We start from the raw sequence: 25862 nt of genomic DNA, 5'->3' as shown, positions 1-25862 counted from the left end.
AGGGATGTTCACGTCTCTGGTGTTTCATTTCACCGTATGGAACAGAGTTGGTCACAGAGAGGAACAGTGAGGTAAAGTAACGATTCTACTTGGTACTTTCTTTTTTATATAATGTATTGTAATTTTCACTAATTCGTACGATTCCTAGTAAATGTTTCGTCAGACTTAGCTGGGCTATTATTTCTCTTGTAAATCGGTCCGCAACGCTATCAGTGTGCTTGTTCAACGTCGACCCTGAAAATAGTTCTCCAGAGCGCAATCGGTACATTCCAGACTTAACTTTCGCCCAATTGGTTTTTGTAAATTTGAACATTTATTCGTGATTCGTTTCGTTTTTTTAATTTAGAGAGGGTCGACGAAGTTAGCACTGTAAACATTGCAAGAATCTTCGATTTTTCAACCGATCGAGCCGATTCGCTGTCAACAACAATCTTTCAAGACAAAAATAAGGTGCGTCGGTGTTTAAATATATGCTTTTTTTTTTGTTTTCATACGTGTAAACCGAAGGATACATCGTCTAATATTAAATCGAACCGCGATACTCTTTTACCAATGTCTTCAACGTCCACGCGCAATTTTGGTACATCTAGAAATTATAATAAATAAATAATTCAATGATTCTCTCGTCTCAAACAAGCTATTACGTACGCTTCGATCTTACTTTTAAAAGTTATCTTTAAAGAACTTTCACGCTAAATCAATGGAATTATACAAAACGACGATTCAATTACATTTACAATTTCATTATTTAAATTGTTCGCATTAGTTCGGTGCTCTCATTCTTCGCAGCTTTAGATAAACGTAAATAAATAATAGCTGATTTGAAATAACGAAATCATCCAGTGCAGAGCGCTAGGATATCAAATAAATCACAGAACGAACGTGTTGCGATAACGCCAAAGAATAATTATAAAATAAAAGAAACGGTATTCGACTGAAAAACGATGCCGAAGATACTTCCACCGAAGTGAATACGCTCGATAGATACGCTCTGCTAAACTCACGATAAATAGACGTAATTACAATAAAGAATCGATCGATAACTTTCTACAAATTCACAAATCTCGACCATCGTCGTTCTCCGGCTTACGATAAACTCCAGTGTGACTTTATTAAATTAACAGTAAGTGTATAAACACGCGTAATATTCATCCGTGAATAACAAACTAAAGTATTGTAATAAATACGATATCACTTCAGACGAAAGTTGAGACTGTAATAAAGGACGCCGACCGGGGTACCCGGGACAGAATCGAAACGAAACTAGAAAAATAGCCGATGAATTTACTGCGGCGTTCTCCAGGTAAACGATTGGTTGACGCAGGGACCAGCTACGCCTCTGAAGGAGCCAATTGCAACACCGATGGGAGAACCGGTTTCGGATTACGCGTGGTCACCACTGAAGTAACTACTCTGCATCATGAACAGTTTGTCGATGGGGTTGTGAATCGCCGCGTGCAAACTCTGCGACAAGGAGGGTGCCTCGTGCGACGTTGGCCCGTGGTGAGAGTGGGAGCCACCCTGATGACCGCCGTCTTGTCCGCCGCCGCTTTCGTTCTCGCCTATGTCGAAGCCAGCCTCCGTGCCGTCCAATGACAGATCGCTGCTGCAGAAGCTCTCGCCCGAGTGGCCAGGGTATGCGTCTGAAATACAGGAAAAATAGTGGTCAGGGGATTGGGTCGAATCTTGCTTAGGTTTGTCAGACGTGTTAAGACTAGTCACTTGCCCCGTAAAATAATTAACGAATGAACATTGGTAGGTTTACCGTTAACCCTTTGCACTCGAGACCTCTTTTTTGGTATCTACCAGTGACTCGAGATGCTTTCTTGACATTCTACATTCTACATTCTGTATCGCCACGAATGTTAAGCTTCGATCGACACTTCTAGTTCCAAAGAAACATTATTGCTGGTAGATTTGCTACGTGGGACCTAGTGGTGACTGAGACTCACCTCTCGAGTACAAAGGGTTAATACTTTATTTTCAGAGGCTTCTCGAAGCTTTAACTTTAAATAACCTCCTACGAATTATCGTTTAAAAGCTCCCAAAAATAAAATATCGTTATCCTCGATGCCTCGAGCCCTGTCACCGTACAAATACTCGTATCGAGGGGTATATCGAGGAAGTTCCCGTTTGCAGGAGCATGATCAGCGCTCGGAGTCTGGATAGGTCCGGATAGGTAAGGCGCGAAAGTTTTCTCTGCCAAGACGGTGGTGTTCGTCGAATACGCGTTTTAAATGAATGTCTACGGTGAGAAGAAACTTACCGTCGGGCGAGTACGGGTTATTGGGGTTGAGCGGTTGGGTGGCTGAGGGGAAGCTAGAAGATTCCCCGTCGCGCATGTTCATGGCGTTCAAGTAATGACCTGCGAACGAGATCAGACGATTGGCATTGTAACCAGTGACGTTTCACCAAAGCCCCATTAACCAGTCTTCGCGACACCTCGCGAGGGTGTGGGTGGTCGTTAGGTAGAGTAGAGAACAGAAACAGGAAAGAAACGAGGGAATCGTGCGTAATTTTGCGCCTGGGTAACAGTCACGTTCCTCTCTTCGAAATTAAAGAACTTTCGAGTGGAAGCTATTGCAAAAGTGCGCCTGAAATTCGCGCTCTGATTATGCACCCGTGTAGCTAGGTCCATGCGTGATCGCATGTATTATTCTTTGAAACAAGAATTTATTATTGTTCTAGTTGACGACATTTCTGATTATTATATTCAAACACTATTTACCTATGACAAAGCTCTCGACCTGTTTCTCTATATTTTTCTCTTATTCTCGAAGTAACCACTTAGAAAATCACGCGAGAATTTTTAAATTATCTCGTTCCGTTCTAGAGTTATTTAATTTTGAATCGAGGGATCCCACCGTGCGGGGGTTGTTCCGTGGCGACTCTAGTTGCCTAAACGTTGGATAGAATGGCTTACTGTGATCGCTGTGAGGGCTCTCCGTCCGTCGTTCCTCCTTAGGCTCCTTGTCGGATCCAGGCTCCGTCTTCGCCTTCCTCTGTAGCTTCTTCATCTTCGCCCGTTGATTCTGGAACCAGACTTGGACCACCCGCACGCTGAGGCCCGTGTCCTTCGCCAGGGCTTCGCGCACCTTCCTGCACGGTTTCGGGGAGATCTCGAACGAGGCTTTGAACTGACGCCTCTGGGCGGACGTGAGGATCGTTCGCGGTCGTTTCGGGCCCCGACGACCGTCTCTGGGCCGATTTTCGTCCAGCAGATCGTCATCTGTTGGAACGATTCGATTAATTTAGTTAATTTCTTAGCAGCGCTATAAGGGTCGAGAACGCTATAAGAAATCTCATTAAACCGAAGCTTAAATGAATATCCGTAGGAAGTCGTGACTAACAAACTGCTCCTCCATCGTTTCCCGCCATGAACTTTGTTTTCAAACGAGTTTCGAAATAAATACTCCTCTTACAATCGAATTCAAACGAAATCTTTTTTCACAGATTGGCGTATCCTTATTTCGACCGTGATTCGCGCGAATCGTTTCTAATTACTCTTGGTTTAAGTGTAGTTACCTTGAAAAGAGACAGCCTCGATTCGAAATTCCTGTAGGCTTTTACTTTGGATGTCTTTAGATTGTAGTAGTACAACCTGCGAACAATGCAACAAGGTATGTACAATACGTTCTCGCACGTGCGTCGATTATTTCGTTATTCTCTCTTTGTTTACTTTATTTTTTTCTTTTAGATCGATGTTCGACGTACACGATCGGATCGACAACGCGACGTGGATAAAAAGCGAACAAACGAAATATCGCGAAACAATTCGACTGCGATTCTAGGTTTAAACAATTTTTTCGTGGTTTCTCGTAGTTGTTTCCGAACAGATCGCCAATCTCGATTCTCTCGAAATTAATGGTGAACAAATACGTGATAGTCGAGCAGTTTGCTGTCAAAGTTCTCGGTTCGACTTTAATTCTAGTTTCGTGGAACGTGCACCCTGGGAATTTGCTAATTCTCGGTCGACACGCGTTGCATCGAGGACTAAATATATTTCTGTGTAAGCTAAAGGGAAATATCTTATCGATTATTAGACTTTTAACACGTTGAATGCCACATCAGGTCCTGGGTATAGTCCTTAGGACTCTAGGTGTCTTTTTATCTTTCCCTATTCTTTGTTTATAGATTTGGCGCTTAACGTGTTAATCAGCTGAGAGGAACGTAGAAACATTAACGTGCAAATGAGGAACTTTCTGAAAAAATGCCTGAGAAACTGTTGCAGGATATACACTTGCTATTACACTTGGGGATTTCTATATATTTAAATATTACAGTCGCTAAAAACATATTACACTGTTTCGTTACACCGAGAAATGTTGTATACGAAGGTAATTCTTTTACCAGAAGTGCAGACTTTTCGGGACGTTAACGATAAAATTAAAAGGCTCGAATTTTGTTCAAATATCATGTTTCTCCAATGCTAAAAGATCACCATATAACTCTTACATAAATCCTTATTATTGTTCACAAGGATGCAAATAAAAGAAACGATAAAAGTGTAAGCATTGGTAGTTCTAAGCTCCGACGCAGAAGAGCCGTGTTACCATGCACGCAGTGTGCAACCGAGACGCCATTTTGGTACACGGCGAAACTTAAGACGTACAACTACCCTGACCATGACAAGTTCCATTACGACTTACGAAATTTATATCGAAAAAGAAAACTATTACTTTCTCCCTTTCACTAACTACGTGTCCACTTCGTTATTATATTTTTTGAGATCCTCAATAATGAACCACAGCCAAGAGACCAACCCTCTCAGCGATAAAATGGCTGCGTTAATTAGCCGTGTACATGGGAATGCGTGTCTTTAATCGTCAGCACCGACCTTGGGGACTGTTGAGGTACAGTTCGTGCTCGTAGTCCCGTCTGCAGATCGGTTGTCCCTGCCTGAGGAAGTACTGGGCGCCGGGCGGCAACGGTTGCCCGCACATGCAACACGCGAAACACTCGACGTGGAAGACCAGACCAGGGGCTCGTAGCACGAAGTCCGAGCAGCTGATCTTCTCCATGCACCTCGCGCACTTCACGCCGAAGATCCTCTCGTAATCCGTACGACAGTAGAGTTTCAGCTCGCGGATGAAGCACGAGTGGGTGAGGGGCGTCGCGCAGGCAGCACAGGACAGACACTCCTCGTGGTAGTTCCTGCCAGCGACCTGCATCACGTACTTGTCAGCTATCGTGCGACCGCAGCCGGCGCAGATCGTCTCCAGGAGGCCAGACTCGGTCTTCACCGAGACCGACGGCTCTGAAAACGGCAAACAGGGGTTGCTGAACGCGACGTTGGACGTTTTTATAAATAGTTCTTCTTTGAACGGTAATAATAATGGCATGGTGTTTTATGTTTGTTAACCCTTTGCACTCGAGAGGTGACTCTCAGATACCATTAGATTTCACGCAGGAAATCTACAATACCTAACGTACGATACAACACGTTTCTTTAGGTTTAATTTCTTTGGAGCTCGAAGTGTCGATAAAATGATCGTAAAGGTAAGGCGGGGTAAAGGTGACCTTATTCTCAAATCTAGATAGCTTAGAATTCATGGCAATAGAATGCTAAGAAACATCTCGAGCTGCTGGTAGATACCAGAAAAAAAGGCAAAGAGTGCAAAGGGTTAACGCATTGACTGCCAGATATTTATTTTTTAAAGTTTCTGCTACGATTAGACATTATTTAGATTGTCGGAGGCTACATAATCAAACGTTTATTGTGGCATTTATCAAAATTCATGAACTCCATTTAAGTTCGTCTCCTTCGATGATTAACTTTTAGAACTAATTTTTCCAGTCTGAACACTCGCATTGGAAGCATCTGTTGCGTTAATGGGGATCGTTATCTTTCTTAGATTTCGAATGTTCACGCGCGAGCGTCGCTGAAAAATATTTTTGCCCGAGGGAGACAAATGCGCGCGGAGTTATTCGGAATGATATGACTGTCAGGCTGAGAAATGTGATAGCGTTCTAGAGCAAAGCAATATTGCGAGACCCATGAAATTTATTCCGTCGCTTATCGATTGTCGATAGCGATAAAGCGATGTTACGATAGAGCGCGATACGATAAGTTTCTATTTGCACAGGGCAGGGATCTCCCGTTTAATCATTTTCGAACGGAAATCTTCTATCTTAATTACAGTGTTATCCACGAGGGTTGAAACACCTGGTGTCAACGATGCTCGACAGTTTTCGAAACATTGCGACTTGGAAACCTAATTTAATGCTTTCTAGCATACGTGTTCTGAATGATTTCGCGTGGAATATGTTCCATCTAAGCTGGCTATTTTCTACGGGTACTTTTTAATGAACGCCCCACTTTCGGAATTGAGTTTTTTAGTTCCTTAACAAAGAGCCCTAATCGTCCAAGCAAAGATAAGTCGCATCTTACCAGCGTTATTGTTGTCGTTGGCAGGACGAAACGTGATCTGCGGCGCGGAGGAGCCCATCCTCGGCGGACCCGTTTCACCCTGGCGGCCCAGGGTACCCGGCAGCGGAGGGTAGAATTCCAACATGGTTCCCGATATCCTTGGCGAACTAGCGATTCCTCAACGAACCCCCCACCACCACTTTTCCCCGTCGCACTCTCAAGAAATCCTCCAAGGAAAACGCAACAACCGAACGACGAAGTGGAACCCTCGAACAAGAAACGATCCGCCGTCGAATCACACTGCCGGCGAACCCCTGATCGCCGAGTCCCGCCGATTTCGCGGTATTCACCGTCCACGAGAGAGCACCGAAGAGTGTCCACGGCACGAAACTTTCCTCCGATAGTTTACATTCGCACCCGGTGCCACGTAACGCGCGGATGGTGGCGACGAGCTTAACCCTCGCCGGTTCTTCTATGTCGCGACAGGTTTCAAGAGAAGGTCCTACGGGCGTCTCGAGGCGTCCTGACGGACGTCCAACTCTGACGAGCCCCAGACATCCGACCGTTTCTCATCCTAACGTTCTCCGTTTCTTCCTGTATGTGTTTTCTTCTCGGCGTTCCTGCAGGTGGTGGTTCTCTCGAAGACGCGTATCCTGCTCCTCCGCGACGATGACACCTCGCACGCGTGTCGGCGGCCCGGAATCTCGAGCTTTTTTGACGCCAGCCACTGCATCGACAGCGAACATCAAGACCCCCACCCCCACCCCCCACCCCACCCCTGTTCGCTGGTCGACGACGTCCACCCACTCCGAGGCTAGGCGTCGCGAGATAGACGGACGATCGACGAGGGTGAACGGGGGCGGGTTGCCTTCATCCCCTAGACCAGGGTGATAGCTACCAGACGAGGGATTGGCGGCGTCGGGACCCGCCCTTGGAAACAGGAGCATGGGGCGGGGGACGCGCGAGCGTCGCGGTGCTCAACCGGTCGTCCTGCGAACAGGGGAGATCAATATTTCGCGACCATTGCCAGTGACGTACTGTGGCCTCCAGGATTCCTTGAATTTCAGCTTCTCGCGAATTTCGACTCGATTGTCCAGTTGGTCGAACTTTTTGGAGTATTCTCGGGGGTAGAAGGGTGTACTGGATGTCCAAGAGGAGTAACGAGGCTGCAGGGTGTAGGATGTTCGATCGGTAGTTCGTTTTGGGACCCTTGGATGGAATTTTAAAAACTTTGTTGCGGTTCGAGAATCTTAGCTAGTCGGTTCCATAAGTGTTCGTACTCTATATATTTATTGAAACAATTTGTCTAATTTAAATCAGCGACGGGCGAAACCCTAGACTTGGAATAAATCTGAAGTTTGACGATGTGTCTGTCTCGTTTCCTTCTTCCGGAGAATGGTAATCTTTTCGGTGCTCCGCGAGAGTATACTCGTCAAATTATTTTGTTCTTGTCGTGCTCAAGACGAGTTAAATCGCATGAGTTTATTGTTAATGAGTTAACTCGAGCTCTTTCCTATTTAAAAAGTTCATGCGATTCAACTCGTCTTGAGCACGACAAGAACAAAATAATTCGACGAGTATACTCGCGCAGATCACCGAAAAGGTTAAAACGAGAAAGCTCGTATCAATTTTTCCGGAAATCGCGATGGTAATTGTCGCGAGGAAGTCACGGCGATGCAGGATTTCACTTTCCCTTCCATATGATCCGCCGGCGCAATGTGGTCGCTCGTACGGGGCCAATCAAGGCTGCGAATAGCTGGAAGACAGACGGACCTCGAAAAATTGACATATTGAGTGCATCGATGTTTGCTGATTCATTGTCTGCGCAGAAATCATATTTGGCAAACAAAAAGCTGAGGGTTTCTTTGTCTCTGTGCTTCGATCGGGACGTGTAATCCCCTGTACAAAGTGCTTCGAAGTCGATATGAAATCTGGCACCGGGGAAAAAGAGTTTGTTTTACCATTTCGTCACGAGTATTTGCAAAAAGAGGGCCTTCGCTATGTTCCAAATATAATCTTTATCGACGTGCACGAGACGCGGATCGTCTCCAACAATTACATTTGCATTACGTTACATTAGGTAAAACAAAGAGTGCAAACGGTTTGCAACATTAATATCGAATCGGTTGCACCGTGCGCGATCGGCCTTACCTAGATCCACGGTCGCTTTAGTTGCATGCGACCGTGGATCTAGGTAAGGTGTCAGAGTGGTTTGAAACTGATCGGTTGCGCCGCGTGCGATCGGCCTTGGTGTTAACGCGTACTCTTTTCAATTTCAGTGTCTATCTACCGCGACCAATGTTACCCTTTGTTTCGCTGAATACCTCGGGGTTCGCAGGAAAGGAATCGCGAATTTCGGAACAGTGACACGCGGAAAATTCTTCCTGAAATCTTTGATTACAAGTTTCGATCGCTGCCTCGGAAGTTCTGGAACATCGTCGGGAGTTTCGAGAGGAATTCCTTTCGAACACAGAGCTTCTCGACAATTTCATCCTCACGGAAAAAAAAAAAAGAAGAGGCGACCGTTCCTCCAAGGAGGGAAATATTCTATTCAAAGGAAACGCCGCGACGCGAGAACGGAGCAACCAGTTGGGAAACAGGGGTATCTCGCGAGAAAGTGGAACTCGTCTCGAAGCAATATCGCGCGGACTCCGTGGGGAGAGGGGGGGGGAGGGGTTTGGCGCGCCTCCGTGTATTTTGTCGCAAAAGTCGAGGCGCGTCGCGAGTATTTGGCCGTTTGTCGGCCGGCGTAAATACGCGACAATGCCGTCCTTTGTGGGGCTCGTCTATCAGAGATGTTTGCCAAATAAAAGCCTATATGGGGGCTCTTTGTCTCTGTGCGCGGACGCGCCGTGGCTACCCCTCTCCAATGATACGCCTAGTTGCCTATGAAACTCTGGTATGCCCCCACGGTGCTCGTACAAAGGGGCATCAAGTTGGCGGTAATGGTGATGCAAAGTATTTCAGGGTGGAACACGTGCGTAACGTCGAGGGGTGCCGGTGCCCTCGGACGCGGTAAATCGGGGCCGACAGCTAGCATACGTTTCGCCGGGGTGGGGGTGTTTGTGGGCCAAATTTCTAGCGAAACCTATCCTTTGAAAAACAGCGAAATCGGGAGATCGCAAGCGTCAAGAGCGACGTTGTTCGTTGATTGGGTTGCTTGGTGCTCCGGCAGCTTCGATTTAACAAAAAGAGGAACGCGTTGAGAGACGAGTTAGGCGTATCGAAAGTGAAATGGAATCGAAGAAGAAAAGAACACGAGTTATCTACATCTAGCCTAGGTAACCACCAACCTGTTGTACTTTTTAAACGTGCTCGTTAGATTCCAAGCCACGCGAGGTGGCAATGGTTCGCGATTAATGAATTTGACTATTTAAAGGATGCCCTATGGAAAATCCACAGCGCGTATTAGGATGCAGAGACACCCCCTCGGTGCGTGACCAAAGGGTGTTTAGAGGCCCGCGCGCAGGGGATGCTCTAGCTCCCTTCCAATCGGGAAACAACGCTGGAACCGTATCGGCATAATTACACGGACAGCGTCAGTGTCACATATCCCGAACAATGCACAAAACGGGCCTGGATGGGTGGGGTAGATGCACCTGCAAGGAGCCATATTTCATCCATCATTCGGACCGACTTTTGTGCCTTTATGCACCATGAAATCGCGAGGGTCATTGGGTTTCCCTAATTTCTATTATGCTCGGATAAGACCGCGTTAGATATCGACCACTCCAGTTACAGGGGATGCTCGATTTCGAATAATGAGCCGTAATAAAAAAAAAACCTGTAGAAACGTTGAAGGACGGTGTCGCGAAATTATTTTTTAAACCATTTAATTATCGCGCCAGTAATTCTTATAGTACAATGATGCTATATCGTAACGTGATACCGTAGCGTTCGAGTATTAATTCGAGTATCAAGTCTTTCTTCGACCACGGTTTCGAGTTGAAAATAAAAATCTAAAGGGTGGAGTATTTTGTTGAAAGTACAGATCGAAGGTGCATTCCGTGGAGAAAGAATTGGAAGCGCAAGTACAAGTTTTCGACACGTGGCCCTCCGCGCACCCTTTGGTCACGCATAAAGGGCTGTCGCTCCATCATAGTACGCATCGAGGAGTCTTGAACCCAATTGCGGCACGGAGATTCACGGAAGGGTGCGCCCCATTTAAAATTACCGTCATTGATTATAAATTATTCGATGCAAACTGTACAACTTGATTAGGGGTACGCGCGAGAGGGTAAATATCGTTGCTTTGCTAACGAAACGATTCTAGAACGTTCTTTTATTATCAGCTACAAAATTCTGAAACCATTCGATGGTAAAATACTCGAATGTTTCGGTGCTGAAATGTAGGGATGGCGTGAAACAATCACTAACTGTAAGCGGTTCGTGTTAATTGTTATCGTTGATGTCTCCCCTTAGGGGAAATTCAAGAAACTACAAACGAGTCAAATTTAAATTATATTAAAATTACATTAACATTGCTTTTGGACCATATTATAATACATATATAATCTAAGAACAACATAATTCGTGAAAAATAAAAAGAATGTTCTCTACCACTCAGAAGCGATCACGAAGAATCACGAATCACTGTGAACAATCATCGTGATTGAGAATAAACGTGATCGAATCACGAATGATTCAAAAGTAGCAGTTCACGCCATCTCTACCGACATGCCTCGACACTTCGACGACAAAGTGCTGAAATTTAGCTGCGATTCTGCTCTGAAATTTAAAAGGTAGTTCTTGTCGATCGAGTGGCCCAATTGCTGAAAAGAACCTGTACATATCGACGACGTCCTCGAGGCTTGTTTCACCCTTCACACGGTCTTACCAGCATTCCTGACGTCGGCCCTAGATAAAATGTAATAACGCGTCCTCTTCACCCTGGCGCGCACGAATCCATCTTTCGCTAACGAGGGTGGAGGCTCACGATTGCGTCCCAGGAATGCGTGATGACTACTTTGTCAGGAATGCGGCGTGGTGTACGCGAAACGAGAGCGCCTGGACGCCCTGATGGGAGCAGCTGCGCTCGCAACAAACGTCGTCCAACAAAGACGCGTCGATCCTTACCTTCGTCAAACAAAAAATATTTCGCGAATTTACAACAGCCACGAATTATTTATACTTCAACTGTTACGTTTTAATTATTATTGGGCCATATTTAACGCTTGCTTTGTGCGGATTTTTTTATCAGATTTTCATTCGTAACGCTTTGAAAAGTGGATTTACTGAAATTAATTAAGAGGCTTGGACGAAAATGAATTTGGAAATATCCTTGCCTCTTTACACGAATAAAAGACAGCATAAGAGCCTTGTCAAATTTGAAATAGGGGCCAAATTAAACGTTGACTTAAATGGAGGAGATTTCTTTGTTTAGAAACAAGTTTGCTTTTATATTGAGCACTTCAACGACAAAGTGTTTTAGGTGAAAGAATCGATCATCGTTCTGAAAGAAATTCGAATCGTGTTGCAGGATTTTTCACGACTTTTGTACGAGGTGCCAGGCACTCGTGACTTTCAGTTTGACCACCCCCTCAGCCCCAGCTTCTGATCCCGCTCCTCTTGGTCGCTCGATAAAAGGACACGCCGTGGAAACGAGACGAGAGGGCAACAGGAACGATTTCAATTCACTCGATACTTTCTTTCGTTTCGGGGGGCCTCGTGTTTCCCGGGGAATTCTTTGAAGAACGAGGCGGGCTGACGTTACCGATGCAGAAACACGACCGTGTTTAAAATCCTTTTCGGTGGCCCGCTACAAAGACAAAGGAATCTGGACGATGGACGTACGAACGCGGTTCAAAGGTAAAAATATGTCAAACGCATGTAGTTTCGGTTGGATGGACCTCAAAGAAGGAACGGATTCGCCCCAGTTGGATAAAAATTTGCTCTTTTATTTGATGCTTTCGTAAATTAATAAGAGAATTATTAAGAGATTACCGGGTCTCGGAGGAGGATATCTCCCTTTACGAAAAGAAGGAAATAGTTTACTATATTAGATGTGGAAATTAATTCTGTGCCCCAAACTGCTACCATTTATAACTCTAGTAAATCATGAATGACACGAGCTCCAAAAAGAAACGTAAAACATGGAATGCCTTTCGCTGAATAATTAAAAAAAAAAAAATCTAGTATTTAATTATTCATGTTTCTTATGAATATATATTCTCGTCTCTTTGGTAGTCAAATCGCAGCGAAATCTTTTCCACTTTCATTCCTTCTTTTTCCTCGGAGATTTTAAGCGAGATTCCCATTCCTAGGATCTCCATCTTGCACCTGCAATATTTCGACGTCCATAACTTATTCATCGCGAGCTGTAAATTATTTCGCTCGAACACAGTCGACGTCAGGGCAGAACTGAGCCTACAAGCTTGTTCCTAACGTAAGTTATATATAAATGAATACCAAAATTAAACTTAGATACTCAAAAATCTAAAATTACTCATACAACATTACCCATACAAATATTACAGAAATACTTTGCACTACCAAAGTGGCCTGGAATACGGCTCGCAGCTTCCACGGTACCTTATTCGTTCGTTATACCTTATTCGACACAATGCTCGCAGCGTTTCCGTAGTCATGGACAAAGCTCGCGGCAATAAAAGGTAAAAAGAAGGTAAACAAAAACCAAGGGACATCCCAGTCGACGTTTCGCCGGTGACTGGACTCGCGATATATAGCCACCGGGCAAACAACGAACGCCCTCCGTCCTCGCCAGCCCTCCCCGTAGACTGCACGACCATCCCTCCCGCAGGATCTCTTCGTTTCTCCCCCTTTTCCGGCCCTCCTCGCCTCCTGTTCGCCCTTTATTCCCCCGCGAGGAGATTTTGATTCGCGTGCGATCGGAATTCACCTCTCCGACCCCTCTCCCCATCTCCTTTTTTTCATCTCTTCGTCGACTTCCGGACGAAAAATAGATCTCCGTGCACGTAGCGAGGCGAAGGTGAGCGTCAGATCGCGATTAACAGCGAATTCGAAACTTCAAAGGGCGATTTTCCGCGCGCTTGAACAGGGTTGGACGACACGCGCCGACACGTGGCCCTCGTGCGACCTTACACGATTGCCGGCTACCGGTTCGCAGGAACAACTTGTCGGCGTCACGGGACACCGTGGATCCCTTACGCGCATCTCTCAGATCGCCGATCTCCGATCTACCGGGACCCCTTTAATCGCTCGCGACCATCTCTCGAAGCGTGCAGGTTGGAGGGAACGGTGTCGCGCTTTTTTCGAAATAGGCGCGATGGGACGTCTGTGCCTGCTTCGTGAGACGCGAGTGTATTTATCGAGGGACTCGAAGATGGCACGTTTGCAATTTTGCGTTAATTTTGTTTCGACATCGTAGGTTCGGGTAAATGGGTATTATTTGTACCTGACCCCCAAGAATGCACGGTTCCGTTACAATCTACGATTCGAAATGATTTCAAAGGGACGAAGTAATTCGTATAGGAAATTCTCTGTAAGAAGAACAATGGCATTGGCATCTGGTGATCGTCACCAGAAATTGTTTACGATTTCGAATATTTTTGTAAACCGTTTCCCAGGTTCCGACGAATTCCGACCCTTGTTTTCCAAGCGCGTTGTGCGAGCAATTTCGGAAAACCGGTCACTTTGCAAATAGTTGCTCTCGTTTCCAAAGGCTATGAAGATTTCATAGCGATCGTTCTTCCCATTCAATGAACAGGGGCCCCCAAATGTATCGTATTGACAGAGGTCACGTGTCGCTAGGCGCATCACGTGCGCTCCTACGCCCATGGGAAACCGGCGTCGAGATGGAGATCCGGGTGAGATCGGTCCGGCAGAAGTCAAACTCGCCTGGAGCTCTTGCAAACAGTCTCCATCCCCATGCAGATTGATATTTGCGACGCGCTTTCAAAGGAATAATCTCTGTCAAGTATAGAATCCGTTTTAAAACAATTCATCGACGCTTTAGTAGCGTTTGACGTATAATTAGATTCAACGATATTTTTTATTTTCATGACGTTAGTATCGTATGTAGGGATCTAATAACTTTTAAATGTAACAGTTTGATAACGAATTATTTAATGTCTGATTCTTACAATTGTCTCAATTGAACTGAACACCGAATTATTAATAAACAAACCACACCGCGTTCCCACGCAACCATCGCATACATGCATACACTCAGGCACTCGCCATATTATATATCACACTCTTACTCGTACTAATATTTATACGATAATTTATGCAAAAACTCAATTAACCATTATCTCCATTTCAATATTATCAGGTGTTTGGAGCAACCTCTGACAACAGTACAGAAACGAGTTGGAAGAAACAATTCTAAGGCGTCGCAGACGACATGAGAGAACCATCGTGATAACTTTAGTGATAAGTCCGTAACAGGTTCCTGCACCGCTATCAGAATTGACAGTTTCGGAAAAATAGAGGTGTTGAAAAAAGAATAATGGGTGCAACGGATAGAGTCGGTATTATGGCCTGTCCCCTGCCAATACCGGGATAAAATCGAGGAACCACGGTCATCGGCATTTTCAAAGGCAACGCTCAAACACCGTCCAGCAACGGATAAATATTGTTCTTTGCCAAAATCACACGAGCACACGGCCGATTCATATCCGGGGTGATGGCTGCCGCACAAACAGCCGACGGTACGGTGTGCTTTTGTTTCGATTGTTTTTCGTTTTGTCGATGTAACGTTTCTTCGCTCGTCCAACGGCGAACCAGCGACAAAACGTGCCAATGAAAAATTGATTTCCGCTCGTATTCGTCCTTCGAACACGATACTCCCTCGCAATTTACAATTTCCATTGTTACGGGTAAACTCACCCCTCTCTTCCCTCGTTCGAAAATATCATCATTTTCGACTTTTGGGGAGAAGGCAGTTTTTTGTTAAAATATCAACCGTCGTTGCATCCCCTAAAAAGGGCCTGTTGCAGAAATATTAGCAGCACGATTTCACGCGAAAACTTGGGGAAACCTACGTCGTCGAGCACGCGTAAACCATCTCGCGAATTTGTACACTGTCGAAAATCTTTTGGTAAATTCAACACAAATCGTGTTCTTTGTTCAAATCAGATATCGTATGCAATTTTAATTAACGACATGGTCGATTACGTAGAGCGATGAACACGAGACTTTTAACCAATGGATTTTTATTCGACGTATTTCTCCTTTTCTGATAGTGCAATTTTATTTCTATCCTCTACCTAGGACCACCGCAAGCAAAATGGTCCCCGCCTCGTCACCTGCAAGCGAGCAATCTCTACTCGTCGACGTCTTCCATGAAAAGAATTCCTCGACGAATCGAAATCCGCAGGGCTCTGAGAGCTGATAGTCAAAGGAGCTGCTCGAGGGACGATATAGGTCGATCCTCATGTGTGAAAATCAAATATCGACGGCGCGCCCTTCGGCAAGGAACTTTATTCATAAATCGCGAGCGGCGAACGGTGGCGGTGTTTGCCGTGCCCAGATATTAACTGTATCTATGCAGTGCCCACTAGGCACGGGATATTATGACCGTTCTACGGGCATAATTAGTAATCCCTGGCACGTGACGCGCACGTGACTGCGGCTCGCACGGCGTACACCTTCGACCAGAAGGGCGGTTTCGCTGGTAGCTGGTCCATGGAGGGAGGGGAGGATGATGGTCGAATAGGAGACTCCGGGTCGCGTGCATGTTCGAATAGCCTTGGTTCATAAATATATATCGACGATTCCCATTCAATTGAGTCTGTCGTCTGTGAAAAAATTTCAACCCCCGCCTCTCTCGCGCGTCTCAGGAATCCTGGAAATTTTAATGGTACGTAGAGATCCTAAAAATATTATGTCGTGACATCGAACGATTCGAGCTTTTTAAATTTCCCGAGAGCTTGCATTTAGATTAAGCTCCTTAAAAAGCACTTTCTGCCTAACTTTAATTATATATGGTAGAGCCAAAACACTCGTCGAGTCAATTTTATTTAGTATTAACCCTTTGCACTCGAGACGCGACTCCCAGTCACCGTTACGTTTGACGCAGCAAATCTACCAGCGGTAATGTTTCTTTTAGTTTCGTTTCTTCGAAACTCGAGGTGCCGATAGAATTCGTGGCAATGGAATACTAAGAAAGGATTTCGAGGTGCTGGTAGATACCAGAAAAAAGGCCTCGAGTGCAAAGGGTTAATCTCTCCTCGATTCGATATTTTTCTATATTTTTTTTTTACTCGTGTGTAATTATTGTCTAGCTGAACCTCATATAACATTTCTAGAATCCAGATGTCTAGATAATGTCGAGAGGACTATACTCTTCGTGAGCTGGAACGCAAAATATTCGCCTTTAACAAACTAAGATTCGCCTCGATGAACGCACGTCGAAAAAGATGAAGATACGTTTAAGACAAAAAAAAAAATAGGGGATTTCAACCATCCCTCGACGAACGATCTGTCATAAAAAAACGAGGTCCAGAGACCTTTCCAAGAACGCGTCGATAAATTGGCTGCACCCCAGAAGGCGAGGATCAACAGGCTTCGGAGATGGAACTGGAGCAAATTGCGAGCGATTCGCCTCGCGTTTGTTTATCTCTGACCGCGAGTACGTGGTTCAGGATACGAGAATTTTTACAAGCGGTTCCCCGGCCTAACTTCGCTCCTGCGGGAATATTCCCACCGATTGGGGTGTCCGTAACGGTCATTAATTATTTATGTGCGGCAAGACGTAACGATCGCGACGCGTGTCGAAGCTTTTAGCGGCTCAGGCGACGGTTACCCCGAAGGTCGCCACCTTTGCACCTTCTTGATCACCCGTGGAACGTGGCCGACGGCTTTATTACGCTCGGAACGTTTCCACGCCCCCTCTAATGGGGCCACCATTTTGCTTTGGGATTTCCTTGGATACCTGGCGATCTTATTTTCACACTGTTGCATTTCTACGTATGAAAAAGTAGCATTCAGTTTGCTCGGTATCGTTATTAGATCGTTTTCTGGTTGTTAATTCAGATTGTAATAGATATTCCGTGGAAATAAAAAATTTGATAGGAGAGTATTTTGGTTCTTAGGTCGAAAATCCGACACACGCGGTTTTCATAAGGTTCGATTTAATTAATTCTGGTTGTTAATCCTGATTGTAATAGATATTCGGTCGAAATAAAAATTTGAAAGGAGGGTTCTTTGGTTCGTACGTCGAAAATCCGACATCCACGGTTTTCATAGGGTTCGATTTAATTAACCGTGGCGCAGCCCGATATCTCGAATTCGCAGTGACCACGAATGATAACGCTGTATGGACAGCTTTCTGTTCTCAGGAGATGGAGAACGCTTACGATTGCTCGTTATCGTTCTCAAAACATTTAACATATGCTCCGTGGTCGCGGGATTAACGAACAGTTGTAAAATAAACTGATCCACCATGTGTCATTTCTAACAAAATTCTTGTTTCAAGTCATTTTTCCGTATACGAACATCATGTTGTGTTTACTTCGTGAAGATCCTTACATGGAGTAATTTTAAATTCGCCTGGCATGTGGGAACAAGTGATAATCATCGACGATGGTCGTACAATTCACTGAGATTTATCGTGTTATAATATATTTGGAAATTAATTACGAGTTAAGAAGCGGAAGTTATTTGCACGTCGGTATGATGTTCGTATTGGGTTGTCCGGAAAGTCCATGTCGATTTTTGGTAGGTGGTACAGGTCTGAATGTATCGAAGCGATTGAAAAGAAATAACATGCATACATCCCTTAAAAGGTGGAAAGGTTGTGGAACAAAATGGCACTCGTGTAATTCGATAAGTACATATTAAAATTCAAACGTGTTTTGGAATGTTTCTTAGACATTGGCACGAACATTCTGGAGAACCTAATACATGTAAGAAAGAATTATAATAATAATTGTGTTAGAAATAGGATAATATATTTATATGCGAAAGAGAGTCGGCTAAATTAATGTAGTAGTAAACGATAGATGTAGGTAACATAGGGGATTAATGAATAAAACAAGAATAATAAGAAATGTTGTTGCCAGAGGGTGGGAAATGGCGGATGGAGAAAAGAGGCCGGGGTCTCTGCGTATCGAGCGGCTGTAGCCTGGTACAAGGGATCAACATGAGCTTAACGGCAGGCGCCAATATACCTAGCCACCCCCTCACCCCCGCATACCGACCAAGCCGTCAAGCTGTGGTATTAAACGGGGCATGCGTGAGGTCCACGGTGGTTGGTCACGTGTACGTTTCCAACAACCCCCGTCCAACGTCAACCCCCCACGGAGATGTGCGTACATTCTTACAATTTCTAAGGAAGTGTTGCCTCCGAGCAACGACGCCGGAGACAATTAAATTAAATACAAGAGCAGAGACGCCAGGGGGTGGCTCATTTTGAATTTTTTCTTTAAAATACGACGAAATTCTTTGCGAGGATGAAAATGTAAATTTCCCCACTTTTTTTCTTGGGGTTGCAATAGCTTGCGAGAACCTCGCGACCGAGTACATTGACGAATTCGAATGATATAAATATCATAATAAATGTATGATCATTTGGTTTCCAATAGCCTGTAAATAAAATGTAATCGCATTTGAAATTTTCGAGAGTATCACTCTGGCAGTCAACGTGTCAATAAAACGGAAATGCGTCGAGCCATGTTAACAAGCGTGTTTGTTATTAAAAAAGCGAGGGCATAAGGGCTCATTTAGAAATCGTCGAACGATTAAAGTAACTATCGTTTTTGAAAAGAAGAGGAGTAGGAGATTTTTCCACGGGGAGCTTCGATCCGATCGAATCATGAATATTCTAAAAGCGTATTCGCAGTAATATTGAGATCTGGAGATGATAAGAAATTCCTACGGGCCTGTGGCGGATCTATTTGCAATCCTTTCAAGAAATGAATCAATCCTTGGAAGGATATTTCAAACAATCCATCCCGACTCCGTCGATTAATTCACCATTTACAAAACGCTCGAATTTTTTTTTCCCGTCGTTTCGCTGGAATCTCAGTTATCCGTGGCGTTCATTCGCAACTAATATCTCCTGTTTAACGACGCGAATTCCTGGCCTTCTGTAATTGTGAAATGTTGAACGTGTGACTAAAATGTGTCATTGAACAACATATTGGGGGGAAGGTCCCTGAAAGTGGACAACATTGGGCAATTTATTCGAATTGTAATTTAACAAACGCGTGGAAAATTTGTGGGTCACTGAATTTTGAATATGTATGTATAAATTGTAATAGTCAGGTTAACATATAGATTCATTGTAACTTATATTATATTGTAATCGATATAAAACCAGATCGAGAACTTAGAAGACGGAGAATTCAATGTAACAAATTGTCGAGTAAATAATTTGACTTAGACTAGAGTTATAAACAATTCAATGTAAAGGCACCAGAGTTAATTTCTGTACATAATATATCAAATTTTATTCTCTCAGAACACTTAAACTGTTCTGTTACACGTTTCTTCTTATCTATAACATTTCTTTGTACTGTAGTCTTTTCTACCCACCAGCCTTCATTTTTTAAAACTATTTAATAGTATCTACAAATGTTTATAATGAATTTTAATTAATTAAATAAGAAGACATTCAAATTTCCCGCGGGAAACAGTGTCGCCGTCTAACGGTGAACATCCGAACTACTTTCGGAGTTTGGTCAGCGCCTCTATCGGGAAAACGCCCAAGTTTGTCCTCGAATAGTTTTCACGGCCAACGCTAGATGGCGCCATTTGTATGTAATAAATTTTTTTACTATATCCAATAACAAATTATTGTACAAGTATCGTGATATTAAAATATGAATGAAAATCATTTTTTAACCCTTTAATTAATAATTTTTTATAAAAATAAACAAATAGCGCCATCTAGCGTCGACAGTGGGAATTATTCGAGGACAAACTTGGGCGTTTTCCCGATAGAGGCGCTGACTAAACTCCGAAAGTAGTTCGGATGTTCACCGTTAGACGGCGACACTGTTTCCCGCGGGAAATTTGAATGTCTTTCTATTTAATTAATTAAAGCCCATTGATATAGATAAGAAGAGACGTATAACAAAACAGTTTAGGAAAACTCTCACACAGTCGTCTTTTCCTCTCTGCTTCGCTAAAATTAATATTTATCAGCTCCTTGTTATCGTAGATTAATAAGATATTTAATTTTTAGTGATGCCAACTGGAATCTTGGTTGCGTGACATTTTTCAGAAACTCCAATAAGCACGTCGCACGAGTAATTTCCATTTCTTCTCGCGCGATTTTCAAGTTCAACCCCGACGAATCCGTTCCGTTTTAATTTCGCGGAGAACGCGTTATTTGCAGAGCGCTAAACACGTCGGATAAGCTGCGGGACATATCTTAGTTGTTTGCTATACGACGTCGACCGATGTTTAAGGGGAGCAGCTACTTCCCTCCCTTCGAGTGTCCTGTAAGATTTAATTAAAAAAAGGGGAAACTGACGCACGATGCTTGCGACGCGATCTTATTTCCCGGGACATTATATTAGGCGCTGAAATTAATTCTGTGTCTTTAAATAATAATTTCCCATCACAATTTTGAGAGGAGCGATTTGCAACATTGTTGAAGTTTTGAGAGGAGGAATTTGCAACATTGTTGACTTTCCAAAATGCAAAATTGGCCAGAATTCCGAAATGTACCGAAAATTAGCCCCTTGAATTAGACAACCTGTACTGGCAGACCTGTCGGACCGGTTGCCTGTCCGTAGGCGCAAACGTGCCACCTCTTCGCACATCATATGCTCCTGATACCAAAAATACAAAATTTCCTCAGAATTTCGATACGTACCATGAATTCCTCGTGCCACCTCCTCGCATACCATGTTCGCCTGATACCAGAATAAAAATTTGGCATGGCTTTTAATTGAATATCGACACTTATAATACACACCTTTGTTTTGAAGGTGAACACCGAATGATACTGTATGTATCATAAACGTTTAATTATTTCGGATTAAGTTTTAATTGTTCCAGTCACAAGATATTAAAATGTAACAAAATATCTCACGAGAACCTGTGTAACGGGACATATTTATTCTGTTACTACCCACCCATCTCATCGCCTCACAGCATTTTTCACCGTATAACATGACATGAATTTCGGCTGTTCGAAAATAAAGAGATTTTCAATCTTAAAACCACGACTTGTTATTCGCTGCCCTGGAATTAACTCTCAAATGAGAGCTCTGTCTTGACCTACCTAATTTCCTAATAATTAAAAAAGTATAACGATTCAACGCAATTTTCTTCTAGAGCGTTTTAGATTATTTGCCAGATGATGTCCTCCATCTGGAAGCACGGTTATCAGTGCAGCAATGGTAGAAACATTTTCGCGGCACGTTCTCTACCGATCCTTGGACTCTAGCCTGTGCTGTAGCATTGTATAAAGCGCAAGCCTCGTCCTGTAGTAGGAGCCTCCCTGCTCCTCCTCGCCGCACTATTGACGGGAGTTTTAATAAAAGTACCCCCACCAGGAAGGCTGAACGTCGCAGTGGAAGGACCCTGGTGAACGTCGAGCCAAGAAGATATTGGGTAAAGCAAAGATCGTAAGGACACTTACAGAGATCGGGCCCTGGCGAAATTTCGAAGGAGATTGAGATCGCCGTCGCCAGACTGGTGATCATAATTTTAACGATAACGCAGACGAAATATAACGAGTCCGATGAAACGTCGTCGGTGATGTTTAGAAAAATGGGTGACAGAGCTTTTCAATAAAAAATAACAATTAACTTTAAAGGGTAAGTGTTAAGGAAAACGAATCTGCGTAGGATTCGTAAATTTTGATGAGAATACAAAGATACTCGAATTTGTGATTTCCCTGTAATTCCTACGATTCTTATTCGATCCTGATGGCTTTAACGAAAAATATAATCTGTTCAACAGTTTCGCCGAGGACGAAAATAAGTAGCCGTTCGCTGGGAGCTGGAATTATGATATTCTCTTTAATGAAAAATTTCTTACAAATGTTCTAATATGATTATTTTGAAAAACATATATTTGTGGTAAATTATTTTATATATAATATGATTGCCGAACAAAAAAAAAAAAAATGAAAACTGAAAAATAATCAAAACAACCATAGTTTTATTTTAAAATAACTCAGTTGGACGCACACGTGCGTCAGCCGCAGCGAAAGTGTTGATTCGTTGAAATATTGAGTGTTTCGACCAAGCGCCATAGTGATCCTAGAATGGGAAATTAATTCACGAAGCGGCTACGATCCGTGAATCGCTACTAGATCACGGTCTGATGCCGCGGAATATAAGGTGGCAAATCACCCTTTGAATACACTCCCAGCTATTATGACGCATCGACGATCCCATAGAAAGATGAGTCCTGTTCACGATCCTCGCACAATGCTCGCGTTGCGCCTCATCGCGCTAGCTATCCGTCGTTTCTACCATTCAACGTGCCGGAGACCTTCTGTGTTTGACCACAAACTGTTTTAATCCCTCTGTTACTTCTATTTGCGTTCGCAGATCGTTGAGCAATATCCGTTCGGTCGGTGATCGGGCCACTTTAGCCAGAAACGGATGTATAGATCTCGAGGAATCGGTCGTCCCCGAGGCAACGACTGGTCGTTGACGATGTACGTAGTTTGCTTTGCATTCATTCCGAACGATTTCCAGAATATGGTGCTTGGAGAGGCCCGGAGAGTATTGCACGTGTCATAGAGTGCTTATTTTTTAGAGGAAATCAGGGAATACGTGATTAGATTAATTAGTAGGGGAGAAGCTCGGAAGCAATTGGATGTCTTTTATAAAATAGTGTGACTGTAATTTCTTTATTCTTCATGTTGTGTAGTTTACGCAAAGCTAAATATTTATAGAGGTCTTCTAGAAGGCTTTAGCTGTTTAAACAATTCGCGATTAGTGGAAAAACCTGTTGTTATATATATATTGTACCTTTACAGTTTATCAAACCTGACACTCGTGTAGCTTGTAATCGTTGCGTCAAAGGATAAATTTCCGGGAAAGGGGGCGAACCTGTAAATCTGTTCGAACTGAAAAACAAACCGAAACACCTGCGATTAGTTTGCTGGGTATCGGTGAAATGGCACGCTTAATCGATAGTTAGGTAAACACTGAGAACTCCGCTTGTAATAGCGTGTCAAATCTACGAGGGTAATCGGGCGTAGCCTGTCAGCTGTGTCCACACCGACACTTTTCAGGTTTAACTTTTAAAGACCCCGCTGCGGTTGATTTATTGACTGCCGGATACCCTCGCGACGATCTCTGATCAAGCCAACCCTTTCGCTTTTCGGATAGAAGCTATTCCTTGGAACTACGTAATTTTTCATCATTTAGATTCAGATTATCATTTTCTTACATAATAACAATTACTTTACTTAGCCCCTGGGTACTGCGAAGGAAACCTAAACGTAGAAGCCGAGAACGTTTTACTTGATCCTTCGTATAGATTAATATTTCGATATTAAAAATTCTGTTGCTCGGAATAGCCGTTACTTTGATGTCTGAAACACGTCACTCGAAAAACCAAAGCCTGTGCGCGTCGCCAATACAATTAATAGGACAAAATTCACTGAAAATCGTGAAAATTGCTGACTCGACCCCGGAGCTCGTTTACAAGTCGTTTAAAGGTTCCAATAGTCAGCTGCATCCCTCGAAATCGGATACCTTCCCCCCTAACGAAATTAGCAAATAATTCACGATTACCCTGAGCTAAAAATCGGTCGTTCAATAATCTCCCGGGGTTTATCCGAAGTATAGCAGTCGCGCGGGTTGAGAACCCCCGCGAAGTATAACGAGGGCGCATGTCAGTCGCTTGGGGGTGGAATAGCAAGCGTTCAGGGGGCGGAGCCGACGACGACCCGCATGGCTTCGTCCTCCGATGTTCCCTCTTCCGTCGTTCCTCGAACGATAACCTTTAACCTTATCTTACTTAGGCGTTAACTTCGTCGAACTTCCAGATACAGGTAAAGTTCATTCGACTTTAATGTCTCGCGCGGATTAACAACCCACCCCTGTGGTATTCGTCGCGGTGGTGAGTCTTCTTCCTAGAAATATGGGACACCTTCGATTCCTCCGTCTTGGGACGGTTTCCTCCGTCTTCGCTCCACCCTCCGGAAGGCTGGTCGAAACGCTTTGTTGGACGTCAACAGTGCGCTAACGAGCTGTGTATCGTCCATTGGGTGGCTTCAGTGCAGGAACACTGTTGGATGGACAGATACAATGGAGAATTGGTCTTGACGAAATAGTGTAGTATACTCTGGGTGTATTGTAACATGTGGAGGCCAATCGAATGGTGCATCGGGGGCATAAAAAGAAAAAGAAGAATCTGTCTCATCTCGGTTCCTAGTTGTAGCCATTTTTGTGCTGCATAATTGAAACTCAATAATCTTTCGAGTGATACAAATACACGTAGGTACATATCAAGGTGGTTTCATGGTGTATTCGACGAATTTCTGTAACAAACAATCGAAAATTGCTCGACTATAAATCACAGTCACCTGAATTTATACAAGGGTCGTTATTGAAATTACAAGTACAAGTGAATAAGTTGAACGTACTTCTGTAAAACGAAAGTAATTCTTCCCGAGAAGTACTAGCTTTGATTTACAATTTGGAGCGAGCTTTTTCTATCGCGATTCAGGGGAGCCGACGAGCGAGAGTCCGTCGGGAACACGTGCGCTTAATTGAGAATCAGTTGTAACAAATCATGCTAGAAAGTATCGTGCTAGTATCTACTCGTGGCGACTACGTCTGTTACGAACGTGTGATCGAATCCTTAGAGAATTTCTGCGTTACACGAAAGAGTCTCTACAAACACAATATAAAATATAGATAGAAACAGATAGATAGAAACAGATAGATAGAAACAGTAGGACCAATATCGACTGGATCTTTAAAAACGTAGTAAAAACTACGGTTTACTACAAATACTTATATCCAACCCTATCTATCTAATTTCGACTGACACATCGGAAACAGGATTCTCTAAATTTACAAACACGGTGAACAGGATTATTGTTTCGATGCCGGGCGGCTGGTAAACCGATCAGTCCGCGTAATGTGATTTAAACGTCACCCTAACGAGATCAGTCGCCCCCGAAGGCCGCGAGCGAAGGGTGCAAAACGATTAATCCGTGACTCTTCGTTCCGGATCGAAGTCCCCGGATCCTTGGCTACGGCAGGAGCGAGACGAGGGTCCCAGCTGTCGACGGGGCAGCGGCTGCACGTACAATATCGCCGTGGCTTTCGGGGGATCCAAGATGACGGTCCTTCCGTCGCGCTACGGGGTTGCTGGCGTCAGCTTGCGGGGAAAGAAACGAGCGGGCTGACCCTGCCGGGCGAAGCTGGAAAAACTGTCCCTTCGGGCTGGGATTATTGGTGTATCAGCGATACGTTGAATTATTGGAGGTACCGTGTCGGTCGCGATGGTGCTTCCACGGGTTTTGCAAACTAGGTGGGCGCGATTGACTAGCTCCTGTCGCTCTCTTGCCAGTCGAATATCTTCCCTTTAGTAAGGCAAATAGGAATGACGTGGGCGTGCGGTATTGTCGGTCGGTACG

General features: G+C 44.1%; 1 protein-coding gene across 2 annotated transcripts; it reads right to left on the bottom strand.

Moving 5' to 3' along the window:
* Nucleotides 1-65: 65 nt before the first annotated feature.
* On the bottom strand, nt 66-7078 carry LOC128880610 (LIM homeobox transcription factor 1-beta-like). 2 transcript variants are annotated; one of them, XM_054130876.1, is made up of 5 exons: nt 6392-7078; nt 4838-5257; nt 2924-3229; nt 2267-2365; nt 66-1643 (listed from the first exon to the last, which is right to left on the bottom strand). In XM_054130876.1, exons 1-5 carry the CDS (start codon nt 6513-6515, stop codon nt 1384-1386), a joined length of 1209 nt encoding a protein of 402 aa, XP_053986851.1. In that variant the 5' UTR covers nt 6516-7078; the 3' UTR covers nt 66-1383. The 2 variants fall into 2 exon arrangements, with proteins under 2 accessions (XP_053986851.1, XP_053986852.1); XM_054130877.1 differs by lacking the exon at nt 2267-2365.
* Between the last annotated feature and the right edge of the window lie 18784 nt (nt 7079-25862).

This window comes from Hylaeus volcanicus, chromosome 8, assembly GCF_026283585.1.
Source record: "Hylaeus volcanicus isolate JK05 chromosome 8, UHH_iyHylVolc1.0_haploid, whole genome shotgun sequence".
Taxonomy (NCBI): Eukaryota; Metazoa; Arthropoda; class Insecta; order Hymenoptera; family Colletidae; genus Hylaeus; species Hylaeus volcanicus.
The sequence above is the reverse complement of the archived record's forward strand: the minus strand, read 5'-3'. Positions and strand labels throughout refer to the sequence as shown.